Raw genomic sequence first — 20,122 nt, 5'->3', positions numbered from 1 at the left:
TAATAAAATCAGGAGAACAACTGTTTTTAAAAGCTTCCAAAATATCAAAAAGGAATGGGCTAGTAGTCTGATCTCAATCAAGAGTTTGTTACACAAAATCAGTACTGCCATGGGAAAACAGTGCCTGTTTGTTTTAGACTCCTGGAACTTTTAAAAATGTGAGAATAGTAAGTTTCTCTGTTTGAGCTAATTAATTGGCTGGTCCTGATTAGAATAGGTGATCCTGCAGTTAGCCAGGTGCCAAGCCATAAAGGGATTTATAAGAACATCAGCTCCTTAAATTGTACCCAGAAACCATTGTAAGGTTTGTTATATGTTCCCAGTGAGAGATGCCAGAAAACATATTAATGCAGAGTTTTATTCAGTAGTCCCATGAATCCATGAAATGGTGAAAAATAGCTAAGTTAGAAAACAACCTTAAAAAAAAAATCTGAGAAGGTAAATGCCTCTATTAGAACAAAGCACAACCTTTAGCTAGCTTTTGAGTTATTCAACTCCTTGCCAGGCTGGCATGAAATAAAATATAAGGAAGGGAGGGGAGCAGAGCATGGCATTTAAACCCCCAAATCCACAGTTTATAATGGAAATGCAGGAACAACTGTGTAAATGTAGGCTTATGCTGCAATCTTATGTTACCTTAGAATAAAGCTCATGGAATTCAGAGGGATTATTCTAAATAAGCTTAAAGATTCCCTTGGATGCTGAAAAAATTTCAGGGTATATCAAGGGCTTCTGGAATAAAGAAGAGATAATGAATCTTCTCTTGCCTTTTCAAAATATAACATCTACAGACTCTAACGCCAGCACTGAACTGAACTTCTTTAGTTTAAACACCGGTATCTCTGTACTGGGAATTTCTTTCTTTCTCTCTCCTTCTCTTTCTTCACCTTGCAGAAGCAAAAACTACTGAAATTCTAATGAACCAAGTGCCTGTCTGTTAGACCAGTGATTTTCAACCTTGGCCACTTCAATTCCCAGAATTTCCTATGGAGTTGAAGTTCACCCATTTTAAAGTGGTCAAGGTTGAAAAACACTTTCACAAAAACTATTTGACTGAAAATTACTCCTGCTCCATTCCAAACATTTGACTCTTTGCATGCATTTTATGAGATGGAAAACCCAGCTACAGCTTAGTGGCTTACAGCACCACCCAGTTACTGCTTTAGCAAAATCACAACTGTCAGAGTGACTGACTCCACCCTGGGTTTGCAGTCCCTTTCAGAACTCAGGGCCAAGTTGTGCTTGCTTGGTGCATGTCCCAATTTTTTCCCTCTCTGGAATTGTCCCCCTTCTGCTTTGCCAAGATAACTGAGGTGGGAACATGTGGAAATCAGGGTGCTGGTATTCGGAAGAACAGAATTGCTCCGGATATTGTATCTGTGCTAAAACCTTTTCACCTTTATGATATCTTGGGAGTTAGGGAGTGGAGCTGAGAATGTATAACAGCTTGCCAGGTTTTCTTATGTATGTCATCACTCCCATGATTTACAACAATTGCTAAATTACAGCCTGGACACACAATAATCAAGCCCTAAGATTTGCCCTTCTAGGAAGGATATATCCCCTTTTCAGAATTTTCTTTCTTTCTTTTCTTAAATACTAGATCATCTGCAGTGATTGCAATTAGAAGATGTTTGTTTAGGTGGACCCGCTGAATATGATAACAATACTTTAAAGAGGGTGATCCTTTTCCTGGAATTTCAGACTTGTAAAAAATACTTTTAACCCTTAAGAGTTACAAGATGGGCATTCATGCATACTCCAAATTACCTTTCCTCTTTTGAGTCTTTATCAATGCATAATCTCACAGGAAGTGTATACATCCAACAGTCTGGCACATGGATAAACCCACTCTCACCAGGTGAGGTGACAAGGTTTTTAAAAAAAAAAACCCTAGTTCCCAGTTTAGTGTATTTATTAATTAACCCAACACAGAAGAGTCTGAACTGATCAATTAAAATAAAACAATAGATACTTCTGGCTTTTATACTTCTTGAAGGCAAAGCAATTTTATCCTACATGAAAGGAGTTTTTTATAACTTCCAAGAAGAGAAAGCAAACTTGGATGATCTGATTTGGTGCCTTCCAAGTGTTTCTTACCACACCAAGGATAAGTCTGAGTCAAAGAACATTCAGTCTGGAATGAGGATTTAGATGGGTTTTGATCTGGACATGCCTGAGCATAGAAGAATAGTTCAACAAGTGGGTAGGGGAACCTTGATCTGTCATACTCTTTGCCCAAGTTCAACCTGTAAAAATCCATTTTTATTCTCAATGCAATTCAGTCCAGAGATTGCTTTTTAAAATTATTTTATAGGATCTCGTTGTTGTTTAGCATGTTTTTAGTATGTCACCTTTGAGTTGAGCTCACTCTTGATAAGTTACAGTTTCCTTGGCATAATATAAATGTGGGTGCTATATTTTCTGGGTTTTTTTTTTACTTCCAAGTCAAGCTTACAGCACTGGACTTCCCAGCTGGTCCTTCAGCTAAGTTCTAACCAAGTACTTGCTTAACTTTGTAGAACTAGCTAAATGATACTTTATGTGGGCAAACAACATGAACATTCAGTTGGATAAATGAAGTCCACTTGCTTGTACTTAGATGTTGAAAATGGATAAAGTATTTCATTATTTGGATATATTTTTCTCTCAGTCTTCCTGGGTTCCTTTATACCTCACCACTTTACCAAACCATTCTTGTTTGGAGATTGTTACTATGGGATGTTGTGCAGTAGGTGGGCAGCTGAAGCGATCAAGAGGACATGGTTTGAAAAAGAAATGTTTTTAGCTATAGCTAATTATGTGATACACATCCCCCTCCACAAGCATACACGCAATTTGGTTCAAGGTTTTGTGCAAAGGTAATACTCTGGTCAAATTAAAAGTCAAAAACATTTGCAGGAAACAATTCCCTAGTTCAGTTGGAAATCATACTTTTATGTCAGACTCTGGCAAGCATATCTAGGTTTGAAGAAAAATGGGGTGCATTTGAAAATTCTTCCAGTGGCACCCTGTGTGTACAGCAATTCTAATAGCTAGAGGAATAAAAATGATATTTAAAAAGAAGCAAATGTGACTTTTCCATACTAAGATTGTGAATACATCAACTCTTACGATTTATACTGCTGTTTAATGGGTCTTGGTATAACAATGGCATAGGATATTTGTCTAAAGAAAATAATGTTATCAAAGCCATCATCTCTTCCTAGAGACTATTCCCTTGGTTAAACTGAGCCTTAAGCTTCTCAATGACTCCTCTGCTCCTCTACATTTAAACAACAACAACAACAACAGTTAGATTTGGTTTTTCTCTGAAAAAGTCTCCACATTCCAGAGCAGATCGAAAACTAGCAGATGTCTAGCTAAAGGTTTATAATGTAGGCATCAATATTTGCTACAAATTAAAAAAGATTCTTACTGGCTTCAGTTTATGAGCTGTAAATATTGGAGTCTGTTTAGTTTAGGAAAAATGGAATCGTTGGATGTGCAGTGAAATAACTGCTCAATTGCTGAAGCCATCCAAGTCCTTCCACACCAAATATGAAGAATTGCTGCAAGTCAGATCTTTGTGGCTAATATCCCCTTTAAGCCCAACTTCCAAAATAAGCTTTATTCTAGTTAAGTTAAAGATAATGATGCTACAGTATGGCACTGCTGAAATTTTATCTGTAGATATTTCAAACAGACAGAAAACAGTGGAAGAAATTTAAGGATTTACTTACTTTAGTACCTTGCTATTCATTTCTTTATATTTGTTTTATATCCCAAAGCTTATTACTCTTAGCCTTGAACAATCATTGAGTGATTTAGTAAACTTTCTAAACAACCCAAGGCACCTACTATAAACAGTATCCATCATTCTGATATTTACAGTAACTAACTCTATCTTTCAAGACATAGATAACTGGAGATGGTATCCTCCTTAAGTGAAAATATTAATTGCACTATTGAATCTACCAATGGCAACTTCTCTCAGTCTGACCCTAAATAGGTTTTGCTAAACGTGAGTCCTGCTGCATATTCTGTTTAGAAAAGTTGTCTTAGATGAAGACAAGAAATGTACAGACCACTTCATCCCATGCTTGCTTACAGTATAGTCAAGCAATGGGAATACTAAGGAGCAATATTGCATTGACTGGATCCAGGAAGCTTGCTTTTTCCTTGCAAAGACAGAATAGAGTTATCCTTTTTATTTTTGAAGATGATTATTGAACCGAGGCATTGTAATATCATGTTCCTAACTGGCTTATGTGCTTTTATAAAGAAACCTGCCCCAGTTGCCTAGTCCTGATGTTTGTTGCTTGGACAGCTGAATCTAGGAAGGTGGCATTGGATTGGAAACAGCAGCTAAGCTGGTCTCTGTGGTTACTAAGATTGTGCCCATTTGAAAAACAATTTGGAAAAAGTGCTCTGGACCTTTAGGGCCATCTATTAATTGACTTCTAGGATAATCTGTTGCTTATTTCTACAGACAGTGGCTTAGCAGTGGCTAAGTAACCATATACAGAATGATTTTTTTTTAAAAAATGTTCTGCTTGTACTCCTGTTTATAGCAGTATCAGCCCCGAATATGCATTTCAAGCAGGGCCTGTGCAGTAACACAATTAGATGCATAAACATCTGAGCAATTGGATTTGCAGTTTAATTACTGATGTTCTTTCTTCATAGCCTCCATTAACCATATGCACTTGGGAACACCTCTTCACCAAAGTGAGCACAAGCTATTTGAATACACAACAACATTACAGATGTAGGTTAAATGCAAATAAAAGCTAGATATCCATTTCCATTAGGGATTTGCCAGCAATGTAGGGAGTATTAAAACTTCTTCACTTTGCCTATAGATAGTTATTTCATTTTTTATGGCCTTAAAGCAGAGCTGATGTGTCCAGATGGAATTTAGCACTATTGCGATCCAAAGAATTAGTGTGATGTTTTATGATGCTCAAACAGCACTGAATAAAATTAGTTGGTGGAAGTCATTTGTTTTAAGGAGCAGATGCTCAGCTCACGGGATTACCCAGAATTTTCTGGAAGTGCTATTAACTAACTGCTTTCAGCTGTCTCTCCAAATAGTAAAGCACATGAATTAAGGCAAGGATTGGAGTTGGGATACTATGTGCCTGATGCAAGAGAGGCTTTCAGCAAACATTTTCTTCAAAAATTTATTTACCTATTAGGTCTGTATGTTGTCTATATAACTCACAAGTCCCACTGTCTGGCAGCAACAGTAAAAAAAAAATACAGACATCAATGCAAAGAAATAAAATGTCCAAAGTAAAAAAATATAAATATAAAATAGAGCAGTTAATTAGACACAGATAGCAACATCTCATTAATCTCCCATGCTCTCCAGAAGAGCTCAGTTTTAGTTAACTACCATAAAGGGCTAATCTAGTTCTGGAAGAGGTTGTTCCAAATTACAGGGATATTACCAAAAAGCAGCCCCTTTTCACTTCAAGGAAATGAGGCACCACCAACAGTTTTATGGAGAGGAATCTCAGAAGAATCGACTCTGCTTGGAGAAGGAAATCCAGCACGTGCCAAGACATCAAGCAATAAATGGCTTTATGGGTAATAACCAGCACTTTGGATTGTACAGGTGTAAACTATTGGCTGCCAATGCAGTGTTAGCAATACAGATATGCTTCCAGGAATAAATGTCCATTGAGAGAGCTGCTGCATTCTGAACCAATTGCACTTCCTGGGTGATCTTCAAAGGCAGCCCCCAGAGAGAGCATCTAAACTTCAGGGATAAAAGGCAGCGTATGGATGGATGTGTGGAGAGATGGAAGTGGAATGGTTCGTTAAGGACAGAAATCTATGGAGAGGCACTAGTGCAGGGGTTCTCAACCTTGGCAACTTTAAAACTGGCTGAGGAATTCTGGGAGTTGAAGTCCACAAGTCTTAAAGTTGCCAAGGTTGAGAACCCCTGCACTAGTGAATGGGGTTAGTACTGACTCAATTGAGTTTGCTTTACTTTTTCTTTTTATTTCCTGCCTTTATTTTCTTTTGTTCATGATCTCTTACCACTTTTCTTCATTTTGCATAATGTTGCTTTCTTCAAAGCGGCATAGATAGGTTGATGGAGATATATGTACATACACATGTATATTAGTGGAGAGTCTAGCCAATCAGTAACAAGATGTTTCCATGGCACAGAATGAGGCATCCTTTGCCTTCCCAGCCACCATCTCACTGCTAAAAGATTAAAAAAGCCCACTTTCTCTTTGGCCCTTCTGCTAATGGATTCTACTAGAAAGTGGCTTCACCAATCAGCACTGCCACATTACCAGTATTTTCCTTGGAGTTTTCTTGATGGTGATTTTTTTTTGTAAATATTTTTTGTGCAGTACCTTCAGCACTTTTATGGTCCTAAATAGATTGGAATGTGGCTTTTTATTTTTAATCCCCAGGTGTCTAATTGAGATTGGAGCCACAAATGGAATAGCTGGATCCGCCTCCTTTTGTAGGGGATGCTCTAGAGTAGTGTTTCTCCAGCTCAGCAATGTTAAAGTGTGGATGTCAATTCCCAGAATTCCACAGTCAGCATGGGGGATTCTGGGAGCTGAAGTCCAGACATCTTAAAAGTTGCTGAACTTGAGGAACACTGCTCTAGACTTTCAACTTGGTGCCAAAAGCTAGAAGAGAGGCCCTAGCCTGAAGAGGCTGGTGCAGGTTAAAATATATTGCAAATAAAAGGAAATAATAAACATTTTGAATTAATCCTGGTGGTCCAGAGCTCCTCTGGGTGCTGGAGTGGAAGATTTGTTGCACTTGTTTCAGCTGAGGACTTGAAGGAAATGAAACAGATTGCAGGCAATAAGACACAGCTTCTTCTAGCCACATCTTCTTGTATTTTATTTGGGTTTAGGTGTTTAGTAAAAAAGTGATAAATGCCACTATAGGCTCTGCAGGATGGAGTCTGAGGGCCTTTCCGATTGTTGATTCTCTTCTCTGTGGCCATTCTCCCTTTTATAGCCTCCCTTTCATCCCATCTCTTTCTTTCACCCAGGACAGATAATTGTGTTGCTTATGAAGCAGAAAATCAGTAGCAAAGATGGTTCTGGACTGAAATGTCCCTGCTCCAATGTTGCCTTCATTGACAAGACCGCGTGTGAGAACTTTTCATTTATCATATCATCCCCCTGGCAATATGGAGAGGCAATATTCACATTAGGAGCCTCAGCAGGGTAGACAGCTGCACTTTTTATGAGGGCTGTTTGTCTTTCATTACAATTTAACCTTTCTCTGAACAAAAGGAGAAAGAGCCTGTGGCAGCAGGTGCAGTTGCAAGCATTCTTTCTGAGTCTCTTTCTGTAGGCCACTGGCCAATCTGCCAACAGGCAGGGCATTAAGAATAAATGATGATCTCATAATTCAAGGACTAGATATAAAGTAAGAGAGTGCTAGAAGAATCACACTGCTCCACTCATCCTTGAGGTTAGTAGATTGCAAGTAGAAAGACTAAAGGGCTTCTTGCTAAGAGTTGCATGATGGGAACATTACTCAGCAAAAGGAACATTTTAGAGCACCCTTTGGTAACAATACTCTTGTTCAGCATTGTCAGTAGAAAGTGTATCTACTGACTGTCCTCTTTCATTTATTCATTAGTTATTTGAACTATTTTCACTCCACATTAGTGGTTTTTTCATGATGTCAAGTCTACACATTTTTATAGGAGTCTTAAACTTGGGGACAACTCTTGCCCCATTAGCGAAGGATTGCTGCCCTCTTTGCTTATAATTGGGATATCCAACATGATGCCTAGCAACAACCAGCCTCTGTCCAGTCCAATTCCCCCCAGCTCCCCCACCCATAATTTCAAAATAGAGGCCAATCAAACATCAGTTTCCAACTATAGCTTTATTTTTTAAGAAACCTTTTAAAAAAAACCTCTGAATTCCACGTTATCTAGAGGCAGTGAGGCTTAAAACAAGCACTTTGATACAGCTGATTTGCTCCACATTTTGTTGAATTACAGTAAAATGCTTGCTTCAAGCCCCCTAGAACTACATACATCGCCTGCCACATTTGAAGCACTGGAGCAGATATCTTTTCCACCAGCATGAAGCCCTCAGTGTGGAGAAACTTGAGTTTTTGACTGAAGGAGCTACTTCAAATTGGATTGTTGCAGCAATTGACACCGAGGTGTCTCCTTGATATGGAGCTGTGCAGCTTTCCATGGCCACAGCAGTTAGGCAGGGGGCAAATCATTACGAGTACACAAAATTATCTGAAACAAACATTGTGTGGCCAGTCACTTCCAATTGTACGAGCTCTAAAGAAAACATGTTTTAAAATCTGTGTGTTTTCCAAATTATTCTAGAGATAATTTTTTTTAAAAATTGTTCCCTTGGTCAATTCTTTGATGAACTTATTGGCAGACTTGTTATTTAGATCCATTGCTCTATATATTGATTGGAATTTGCAATCTATGCAAAATGTTCCAAGGAAAAAGAATATTCCAACGAGTTGGTTTTATTCCAAACTGAGTTTTGATGTTTTTTTTCTTATTGCGATATCCTTAAAATATATTTGCTTTCTAGAAATTTTTGTGACTGGTCATGCCTGCTAGCATGCAGTATGTTCTCAAAATATCCAAATTTTGGTTCAAATCCAAAATATTTTGAGTCTCCTGTTTTAAAGGAATGCATAAAGTTTCCTTTCCTGGCTGAAAATAGGACAGGTATACTTTACGTATTTGGAAAAATTAAACAATTTCCAAATATTTAATACTGCGCAGAGCAGAAACCCAAAACTCAGGGGGAAAGAAATGAAGTCCCTGAGATTCAAAAGCTGGGTATCTCTAGTAAATACGGTAGCTGCAATGTCACTGAGACATGTTCAGACTGCAAAAGCCCCAAGAGTTCTTTGAACAGCTGCAAACACAGAGCCAAATAGCTTCCCTAGGAATTGCTATAATAAGCCAACAGTCAAAACCAGTCACTTTTTAATTTTAAGATATTTAATACTCTTCTTTTTATTTTTATATGTTTAAATAGATTGCAACCCAAGATAATAATAAAATATTGTAACAAATGTATCTATAGTTTTTCTGCAACAGAGTTGAGCAATGAGTGTAGCTGTGGGAAGTCCAATTTCTATTACTCCCATTATCTTTGGAGAATAATGATGGAACCTCATGTTGTGCAAAACTGAGCACAACATAACTCGGCTTTTTAAGGAATGGATCCCATACATAATAAATGACAGTCTTATCTTACAGTAATAAATAGCTATACACTTGCCTGAAGCTAAGCTAATTTTTGTTGGCATGCAATGAATGCTCACCATAAGATGATGACAAGCTCCATTTTTTGAAAATTCTACAATTGTGCAATTCCTTACATGTCTGACAAATAAGCCTATTAGAATTCAACAGGCCAATTAATCATTGGCAAGAGTGGACATGGGAGGTGCCCAATTTGCCACCCTTCCCACTTTGGATAATGCTTCCGGAGCCTTTCCAAAAGTCCTTATGAATTGTAATTTTCAAACAAACCTACAAATATTTGCTATTTTAATTAGGCTTAATCACAGCTATGCAAAACAATTTTGCTTTGATCCATCCTAAAGATGTATGTGTATATATCAAATGGCCCACCCTGAGCAGAACATTCAGCCAGTTGCTGTTGGTGCTGACAAGAGAGCTTTTTCTGCATGGGCTGCAGTTTGTACTCAAAATTGAAATAATAAAACTGCTTAAAGGATCTTTGATTTTAAATTGAATGAAATTGAAATCAATTGAAATACAGTTCTGTGTCTTTGTCTTGCTGCTTTTTGAAATATGGGCCATTGGCATGCCATTTAAAGGCCAGGAATGGCCCTCAGCTCCGAAAGGGAGGCACCCCCTCTACACTACAATATATCAGATTGCAATCTAAGGCCTCCTTTCTATTTTCCATGTTGAACATTATGGCTATATAAGTTAACTGACTTTTTCCTCCATTAACCTCTGGTTATTTCCAATTCTCTTTAATTGTCTATGCTCATCAGACTGTTAACATGGAAAATATAATCTTATACTTTAGAAACAGAAAAGCATATTCAAGCTGCAACATCCAATCCTGGACATAGCATTACCAATACCCTTTATGGCATACACACTCCAGGGTGATGACTGTAAGTCACAGGTACCTTTCAGACCACCTACATTTTTCAATGATTTTCTTAATAACAAGAGAACATTCAAATATACATTTGGAGTTTTCTGCTCAAAGAATAGAAAAGCGTATCAGTAAACACATTTTATTTTAATGTGTGCGTGTATGTATCATATATATTTTACAGACCCTGCTGTATAGCATTTATTTTCCATCAACAAACGGTGTGCTAGGCACTTCACAATTTGAGGATTTGTTTTTTAAAAAAAATACATAAAAGATTCAGCTTTTTGGTAAAAACCCAATACATTTCCTCATGGATATGGCATACAATGAAACACTTGTAGATTTATGGTATATGATAAGGCACATTTTCTGTATCTCAAGAAATAATAGCACCCTCCCCATGAAGGTTTACTTTCTTTTTTTCTATGATGGAGGTAGACTGGAACCCACCTGTGATTCTCTTTTGCTTAAGACATGATTGATTTGATTATCTTCTTTATCCAACAACAACAGAAATGTTTCTCCTCCTTGATACACTGAGGCCAGATGAAGCATCTTTACCAGCTTCTATTCTGTATTTAACCACATTTCCAAACCTCAACTTCCAGTGCAAGTTGAAAGGATAGTTAAGATCTCAACTAAATCCTTCAAAAACTGAATTTATTCCAAAGCCTGTCTATCTATGGTTGGGTTTGATGGTACCTACCTACAGTGATTTGAAAACTGCAGCTCTTCCAGAGATATTTTCTGAGTGGAAACCTCTTGCTTTCTCTGGCAATTCAAATTTCTAAATAAAATAATGGAAAAAAGGTGATTCTAGCTGCTTGGCAGAAAGGCTAGTACCTATTAAACAGTTTCCCAGCCAGCATGGGAATTTTGGGAGTTGAAGTCCATGGATCCTAAAAGTTGACAAGTTGCACTATTGTGTTTACTTAATTCCCTTTAAACTCCTGAGGAAAGTGGGTTCTAAAACAGGGTATGATGCATGGAAACAAAAAGTAACAAAGTAGCAAAAAAGAAGCAAAGCCATTCATTACTATATTCCCCTCAAGTATTTAATTTTAAAAACAAAACTATAGCTAAAGGGAAAAAAAACAATGTATTTCTTCATTGACTGGACAGTTCTTATTTAGTTAAACCATTGTTTTCAACCTTCATGAATGTAAATTCAAAGTGGCCATAAATGTCATCAGGAATGCATACAATGGTTTAGTGAAGCATATATTCCATGGCTCAGATGGAGAATTTAAATCAAATGGTGTTATCTAGTTCTCAAAAACCACTTAATGTCAAGTCCTTTATGTGCTGAAGCTAATACATCTTAAATCAACAGAGTGACAAAGATCAGGCTCTGTGTTACATGTTTATGGGTTAAAATGCTCAGGTTACTCACATTTTAAACCAGCAGACAATTTTCTCTTAAAGAGAACTTTCTACCGCCACCATGGTTTTTCCTAGCAGGTCAGGCAGACCGGGAGATGATGTAAGGCAGCCCTTCAGTTCAGACTGGGTAGCAGAGCCAATAAGCCTGGTTAGAGCATCTTGTCTACTTTGCAATCTGCAGCAAGATTTTCAGATGGGTCCTGGGATTCCATGACAGTTATACCTATAATGAAATGTTTAAAAAGCCACATGCTATCTTTTCCTGGGGGACATCTGACAAAGCGATGTCCCAAGCATCCACAGCTAGTAAAGGCCGCAGAAAGCACCATGCTATATAGTAAGAGGCAATTGGACCATCACAGGTATTTATTAAACTTCTGGCATAATACCCATGAAGACAGTAGAAATGAGACCCAAATTTTCTCCAACTTGCAGGGGAGGATAAAAGATGGACATGTAGGGGAGGATAAAAGATGGACATGCAGCAAAGCAAATGATGTTCTTTTAAGCCTATCTGCAGCTAGGCATTTATTCTATGTAATTATTTGCCTGCATTAGTCAACTAGAGTTCCTCAAGCTTCTGGAAAATGTCCTTGGAAGTCATGTCCAGCTTTGCTTTGCAAATCTCATTGGGCATCCTCTTTTTATTTATTTACGCATTTGTGGGCTCACTTTCTCATTCATATAAAGCAGTGTTTCTCAACCTTGACAATTGCTGGCTGTGGAATTCTGGGAGTTGAAGTCCACATGCCTTAAAATTGTCAAGGTTGAGAAACACTGATATAAAGCATTAGCCCAAAACTTTTTGTCACCTGAGGCAGAAGAGCAAAATCTCCTGTTGCTTTTCTTGCTTGCAAAGTTAAAGATTATCATATCAAAATTAGCCAAATTATTTTGATGCCCGAGGCAGAAAAGTCCACAAATTCCAGTCTGCCCTGCTGTAAAAGCAATCAGTTCCAGGGCCTCTAGGTGGCACCTAAGATAGCCTCAATGCTGCGTATAGACAAAGTTAGCCTAAAGCAAGAGAATTGTGTGGGAATGATGAAGGCCTTCACATAAACCTGTCAAAGATAGCAGAATAATGGCAGGAGGGAGAGAGGAAAACTTTGCTGCTTGGTATAAATGAATCAACTGGAGGACTAGAAACCTAGATCTCAACAAACTCTGCACCTGGCTAAAAGATGCTCCTCTCCTGACTATGGTCAGTTTCAGTGATGGGGACCTTGATTTCCCTTGGACCCGAACCTGAGAATCTGAGGTAGATTCAAGGGGATAGGCAAACTTGGGATAGGCAAACTTGGGATAGGACCTCAAAAGAAGTTATTGAGAAAAAATACCCAATTCATTTGCAGCATCGAGGAAGCAAAATTAACCACAATAGATGCTTCAAGTACTTAGCAGATCCCAATGTTGATCCTAATATTAAGAAAGTTTTTTTCCCACAATGCTCTCCCAAGTATCTCTGCTCTGGGCTGTTATATATCAGTAGCTGCTTTAGTGGTTTTGTGGACTACAGAAAAAAACCCTACTCACTGCACTGGTGAAAAACTGAGCAAACTTCAGATCAACCAGTGACATTAACTGCACAATCTATTTGCTCTGGTTGTAATTATGACCATCATACAAGTCTTACTTACAAGAAACATTTGCCTGAACCCCTAATTATAAGTCATCTTATCTTAAGCTACTATGCTGAACCATTCAAACACGAAGGGCTTTAGAAGGTATTCTTTTAGAAAGAATTTATGGAAATAGATTTATTCTAAAGATTAGAATAGTTCCAGAATTGCAAGACTGTCAGTATGCTCCAGCCCAAAAAAGGGGACATCCTTTGAAATAAGCAGGTATAAAATAAACATGGCACAGTGCCTTGCTTAGGAATAAGAGAGAAATTTGTTCAATTAGTATAGGAACTTATCAGGCTCACTATTATAAATCTACATACTGCAATCTGCACTTTTCATAGTTTTGAGATACAATTTGCAATTCAAAAATAATCATATAAAAAGGATATATTAAGGAGATGTGCACACAAAAATGTCTATATTAGGATAAGATATGAATATAATTTTTAAGGAAAACTCAAGAAGAAAAGTGCATTAAAATGAGTATATTAGGTTACTCTTCTGCCACAAGAAGTTCAAAGATTGCTGAAATCCTCAAACTCATGTAAAAAGAAATAGATAGATTTATCTATCCTTTGTTATGACTGTTCTTTTAAGACTATGACCAGGTTCAGATTGATACTCTCTTTAAACGGAAAACCGCTATTTTTTTCAGTATTAAAAATAAATTGACACATGCATTCAGGAAATCTCAGAGTATCTTTTTTTTTAAATCAGAAATATAAAAAATATTATTATATTCAAGTCATCTGCTTAAGAATTTTTGGTAACTGAATGGCAGGAAAAACTACTCAAATTTCACTATTGAGTTATGGCTTTATAAAGCATGGAAAGAGAACAGAGTTGTAACCAAAATGTCAGTTTTTCCTGACATAGTAGTAATTTTATCTTAGACATCAAAATGAGACTCAGTATCAGAAAAAAGCTATATAAAGTAAACATTTGGGAGAGTATTGGAAGAGAAATACCAGAATTAGCTTTGGATTTTTTTTTTTTAAAAAAAATAAAATTAAAAAAACACGCAAGATTAAAAAAAAAACAATTATTTGAATAGAAAATTTCAGCTTTGCACATTTTCCTGCTTCTGGTTCAAAGAATTCTGTGTTCCCATTGAGAAGGGGGAATTTAGTTAAGCGCAATCCAAACAATGTTAAGCATTTGTATATATTCCACCAATTTTAAATGGAAGTTTTAGCACATATTCAATTTCTCACTGAAATCAATACAAGTTTGCAGCCTGATTCTATGCATATTTACTTAGAAGCAAGCCTCACCAACGTCATAGGAAATGGCCTTAAAATTTGCTCAACCTGACTGGATTTTGCCCATTTTCCAGTAGGGAAAGCAGAGATTCCAGCTCCTATGATAGCAGGAAATCACATTTTGTCCCTCCTTTGTGCGATTGTCACCCACTCCCAAATGCACACGCACCATTGAGGTGAACCACAATCATACTTAATCAAAAGGGAAATAGAGAACCATCCTTTGAACAGAAACAGGCCTCATTTCTTAATCTTTACAAGCAGCTGACTCTCTTCACCTCAGAAGTCTCATTGCAATATTATTTCAAAGCAAGGGGAGCTACTCTGCCCATTATTACAACTAACTTAGGACAGCAATTATCAAGTGAATGAAAAAGTGCCAATAAAATAATATAGCTACCACTTTTTTCTCTTCTCCTCTGGAATATCTAGATATATATTCATATCTAGCATATCTAATCTTGCATGTAATTCTCAGATAAATCCAGAGAGCTCTAAAATTACTCAATTATTTCAGCCCTGCTCTAGCTCATAGAAGCAGAACTGCTCAAAACTGATCTGCACAGATGAAGGAACATTCCAATGTGGTTCTGCTCTTTCTATGGTGATGAAGTTCAGTTGATTGAGAATTCAATTAGTCCTGAGAATGATGTCTAAAAGGTTGTGTTCTTCTTAAAAAGACTTTGCAGAGGAAAGCGCATCTATTTTTCTCATCTGCAATACCATGAGTACTTGCCTGAAGTTTCTCATGAAGACCTGCTGGTCAATGGCCGCTTGATGCAGTAAATTCTGCCTCATGGTTGGTTCCACTCTTCTTTTAACTAAACTACAGGCTCTTTTGCTTTGGAATCACCACGCAGAGGATAAATAAACAGATGTCCTGGTAGAATAGAAGCTGGTAACATGCACCACTTTCCCTGGTTGTTGTTTCTTGGATCTTTCTTTCTTATGCAATAAACCAGCAGCATTTTCTTTTCCTGTCATTGATTGAAGAAACGGCGTAGAATGAATTGGCCCAGCACAATCACTGTGATTATCATAATGTATTTCCAATAAATATTGCTCAAGTCCAGTGCTGCCACCTAGAGACAGAAGAGTACTGTTATAAATCCAATTCTGTATTAGCTTTCTCCAACCTGGTGCTATCTAGAAGTGTCGGTTTTAAACACAAAGCACTGCCATCAGCCTGCTCACTGGGAATGGTGGGAATTATAATCCCAAAGAGAGGAAGCATCAAGTCGAGGAAGGCTGTTTTAAGATCTTCTCTCAGCATATTCTTTCAAAAGAGTAATTCTGGAAAGGGACCCTAGTATCTGAAGAACTAAAAAGTATACCCTTGGGTTTTAGAAGAAAGATAACCATCCACACTGCCTTTCTTCACCATTATTCATCAAGGTCCATATATTATTTTACTGTCTGCTTAGCTGTTTTGCAACCTGGTTCAGAGGCAGAATGCATCTTTAGAAACAGAAAATATTTGGCTCAGTATCCCCAAGTAGATTTAGGAATGCCCTTCCTGGAAACCACTTTGAGCATTTTTGAACTGAGTGGCATATAAATTATAGCAAAGCAATCAACCCATCTGCCAATCAATCAATCAATCTTGGACAGCCTCCATCAAACAATGCCGTTGAAAAGATTGCTTTATAGGTTCCAAAGGTCTCTGACTCAAATTCCTGCTAAGAGCAGCTATGAATTTTCTTTGGCCTCTTCAGTTGAAAGAGGCAAGCAGGATGTTAGGCTTCCACACTGCATCTGGAAGCCATAGATTGTTACTGCTCATCAGACTAGATTCTAGTTGCCTAAATGGAGAAAGAGACTTTATACAAACTACAGGCTCATATAATTTATATATTTCAAAGTGTACTCAGGTAAGATGTTTCTTCAGTTCACTTACCCATCCTCCTTGCTGCGCAATCCATTGTGCAATGCGATTGTGTAGCACAAATTCAGCCATGTAATGTGCAATTCTTCTCAGGAAACCAGTTATCCCATGCTGGTATACGTGGATTGCCATCCTGTAGCCGAAGCCCAGCAGGGCTATCACACGACCCCAATTGATGCCACTTTCAAACAAACTGAGGAAGAGAAGGTTAGTTCCAATTACATATTTTCAGTTCTTTTGCTGATTCAGGAAAGGCATTACACAGAGGCCTTGATCACAGCAACTAATATCTTGTTCATGCTAATATTCTAACGGGAAGAAGAACTGTAGCTTGACCTGGGAAAAGACTTGTGCAGTTTAAGGAAACTGTTGACAGGTGTTATATGTGTACCTGTGCACTTTTTAAAGAAGTGTATCGCAACCTTAGCAACTTTACGATGACTGGACTTCAACTCCCAGAATTCTCCAGCTAGCCAAGTCCCACTCATCGTCAAGCTGTGAAACACTGTGTAAAGTACCTTTCTTCCTCTGAATCTGATGGGCTTCCCAGACTAATGATAATCATGATGATGATTAGATTCTGATGCCATCTTTTTACATATAAAACTCAAGGCAATGAACATTAATGCTCCTGCCCCGTTTCCTATTACTTGCTCTTACAATAAATCTAGGAGAAAGGCTGAGATGCCACATGTTTCAATCTCTAGGCTTTTTCAAATGGTTTTGAAAAGTTTAAACACAAAGACCTGTTTCAAACTAGACAACCTGCCACCCACAATCCCTTTGTTTGACAACCCTGGAACGTTACAGAACCCCAACACCAAAATTTGGCAACAGATCACTGAATGTAAGCAGTGCAAGTTCTTACTAATTTCTAAGGGGAAAAAGAAATGACAAGATAATTTTTTGGAAAAGCTCAGCACCCTAAGCAAGGAACGGGGGGAGGGAGGGAGGGGAACCCTATAAAATGATGGAAAAATGTGAAATATCTGTCATTACATCTTTGCTTTGCCTTTCTGGTCACTGGTTGCTAAACATAATAGCAAAATGAAACTGCCCCCCCCTTTTGATGTTTTGCCTGTCCACTGAAAAAACAAAGTCCAGTTCGCTTTTGAAAAATCACTTTTGGGGCAACCATGATCTGGATGACTGAGAATCTACATAAATGTCCACATACTTAAATCTACAGGATCAGTTCTGATTTGGCTATCCCACTCTGGGGGGGGGGGGGAGAGAAGCTGGCCTTTCTTTCTGCTCCATAAAGGCTTTTTCTGCCACCATGAAGCTGGGCAGCATCCTTTTTAAAATCTGTGCTTGCATGTGGCTATAGATATTTCATTTTTAACTTGATGTATGGTTGCTTGGAAATAATATTTAGCTATCTGATGGGATAAGATGATTCTGATAGTCCAATTTTTAAAAATCAGCTTTATAAGGCAACATTAGCATTTGAGTGCAGCTGGAAACTTAGCAGACACAGCACAGAGAGTGTTTCCATACATAGCAACTGAAAAAAAGGAAAGAGAAAGCACAGTAGGTGCTGGTTTACCTGGTACCTAGTTTACCTGAAGGCAGCAAAATGGTGAAACTTGGCTTCCCAAGGAGGGGAGAGCAAGAAAAGAGGACAGAAGAGAAAGTTAAATGATCTTTAGATGGAACAGGAAAACAATGTTTGTGAATGTAAAGATGCATGTGTATACATTGTCACTGTTTTCTCTCTGTTGGTGATTTTTACTTTGTCATTTTGTTTCTTTAATAAAAATCAAAGGGGAAAAAAAAGGAAAGAAACAGAGGAGAAAACTGTGACTTTTCTAAGTGAAACACCATAAACCACCTTGGAATTCCATACAGTCTCTTGTCTGGGTATCCCTGCCATTATAATCTCCAGGTTCATAATGGTTCTTGTTGCCTTCATGATACTTCTGATGGCCTAAGACAGTGATGGCGAACCTTTTAGAGATCGAGTGCCCCCAAACTGGACCTGTCCCCACTCCACCCCCTGCCCCGCCTCTGCTCTACCCCCACCCCACCTTACCGCCTCCAGGGCCCGCCGCAGATCGCTCAGCAGCGCCATGGCAGCCACTCCCTCTACCCTTGCCCCGCAGCATCAACTGTGCGCGATGGGGCGTGAGGGCAGAGTCTTGTCTACACTGCCTGGCTGCCATGTCCTTGACAGACTGCTCCGCGTGGGCCATGCTCAGGGGCGACCCTTCTCCAGGAGGGCTGCTGGTGAGGAGGGTGTCACGGGGGAGTCAAGGCTGGGGCAACGGCACATGCAACCACAGAGAGGGCTCCGAGTGCCGCCTCTGGCACCCGTGCCATAGGTTCGCCACCACTGGCCTAAGAATCTAAAGAGAAAGAGGAGTCCAGCATCCTCTTTCCCATGCTAAGATAACACATCTGGCAAGCTTATAGGCAGGCAAGCTATAGGCAAGCTTATAGTCTACTCCTGCTGCTGTACCCCAGCCACCAGCCCTGAATCAAGATGGTGGCCACTACTCTGTGTGATTGAAGATTCCATCCTCTTTTTCCAATCTGGTTTGGATCCCATCCTGCAAGGAGCTCCAGATGATAGATATATCCTGGATCTGATTCTGGAGATGAACTGGCCTCATTTAGCTTCAGTGAGGCTGGGAGACAGCTTCTGAAGTCACAGCACCTTGCCCAAAGTTGATCCTTTCTCTTCACCTTCATAGGGGAAGAGGAAGATCTGACATAGCCTTTGCTCTGTGGGAACTTTTGGCCTCATTTAGCTTCAGTGAGGCTGGGAGACAGCTTCTGAAGTCACAGCACCTTGCCCAAAGTTGATCCTTTCTCTTCACCTTCATAGGGGAAGGGGAAAATCTGACATAGCCTTTGCTCTGTGGGAACCTTTTCCAGAGGCCACAGAATTGCAGGTTCCATGCAGATTCCAGTAAACATGAATGCAAACATTCAAACATGAATGTTTTTATAAGATGCCACAAGGCTGGCCTTATATTCAGAAGGTTTTTTAAAAAAACTTTAACTGAAGAGCCAATTGCCTTTACACTTAACACAATAGTAAATCCAGTAAAGGATTCCTGTATCAAGAGATGCTCTGAGTGTCAGAGAAGATCCCTCCAATTCTCCTGAAGGCTCAAAAGTCATTTTATTTATTTATGAGACTTATATACCGCTTTAAGTGCAAGCACTCTCTAAGCGGTGTACACCAGTAAGCAATGTATATATATATTTACATTGTCCCCAACAATCTGGGTCCTCATTTTACCTACCCCGGAAGGATGGAAGGCTGAGTCAACCTTGAGCTGGTGAGATTTGAACCGCTGACCTGCTGAACACAGTCAGCTAAAGTGGCCTGCAGTACTGCACTCTTTACAGAGAACATGTGTTACCCGAGTGACAGCAGCATATGATTAAATTAGGGGCTGGATTTTGGCACCAAGATAGTAATTAGCATATTTTTTTAAAAAAATATTTGATATATCAGATTGTGAGAACAGCTTAAGCCAGATGGAAATCAAAAAACACAATATTTGTTATTTTGGTCTGTTCCATCTTTGTTATTTGTCTGGTTTGCATTACCACCAGAAATTCTTGTCATTGCACAAGCAGTATAGAGGTTAACATCAACCACAACCTTAAAAAAAAAAACCATACGCATCAAACTCTGGTTGAGGGCCCTGGTCTCACTTACCTGGAGGCTATTCTGGTGAAGTACTCATATGCATTGTCCCTAGAAGGCTGCAAGGACTTCAGCATCTCAGAAAACTCCTTGTCATACCGTGCATTGATGTCATCAGCAATGATAGCCAAGCGTCGACCCACCTGACTGTTGATGCTGCACAATGAAAAAAATAAACTGGTTAAATTGGA

The 20,122-nt window shown here is 38.7% G+C and overlaps 2 protein-coding genes across 7 annotated transcripts in view; one reads left to right on the top strand and one right to left on the bottom strand.

Annotated features, from left to right (window-relative positions):
- LOC120298930 overlaps positions 1 to 20,122 on the top strand; it is a 72,526-nt gene that overhangs the window by 10,685 nt on the left and 41,719 nt on the right. The window lies entirely within an intron of this gene.
- BAK1 (BCL2 antagonist/killer 1) overlaps positions 10,236 to 20,122 on the bottom strand; it is a 30,837-nt gene continuing 20,950 nt past the window's right edge. For 4 of the 5 annotated variants that reach the window (XM_039323167.1, XM_039323163.1, XM_039323165.1 and 1 more), the window contains 3 exons: positions 19,944 to 20,087; positions 16,280 to 16,460; positions 10,236 to 15,464 (listed from right to left, as the gene is read on the bottom strand). In XM_039323167.1, the coding sequence (XP_039179101.1) occupies positions 15,363 to 15,464; positions 16,280 to 16,460; positions 19,944 to 20,087 (427 nt within the window). In that variant the 3' untranslated portion in view covers positions 10,236 to 15,362. The remainder of the gene's footprint in view (positions 15,465 to 16,279; positions 16,461 to 19,943; positions 20,088 to 20,122) is intronic. The other variant, XM_039323164.1, reaches the window with a different exon arrangement.

The sequence above is a fragment of the Crotalus tigris genome, unplaced genomic scaffold, assembly GCF_016545835.1.
Source record: "Crotalus tigris isolate CLP2741 ecotype Arizona unplaced genomic scaffold, ASM1654583v1 scf7180000024167.7108832, whole genome shotgun sequence".
Taxonomy (NCBI): Eukaryota; Metazoa; Chordata; class Lepidosauria; order Squamata; family Viperidae; genus Crotalus; species Crotalus tigris.
The sequence above is the reverse complement of the archived record's forward strand: the minus strand, read 5'-3'. Positions and strand labels throughout refer to the sequence as shown.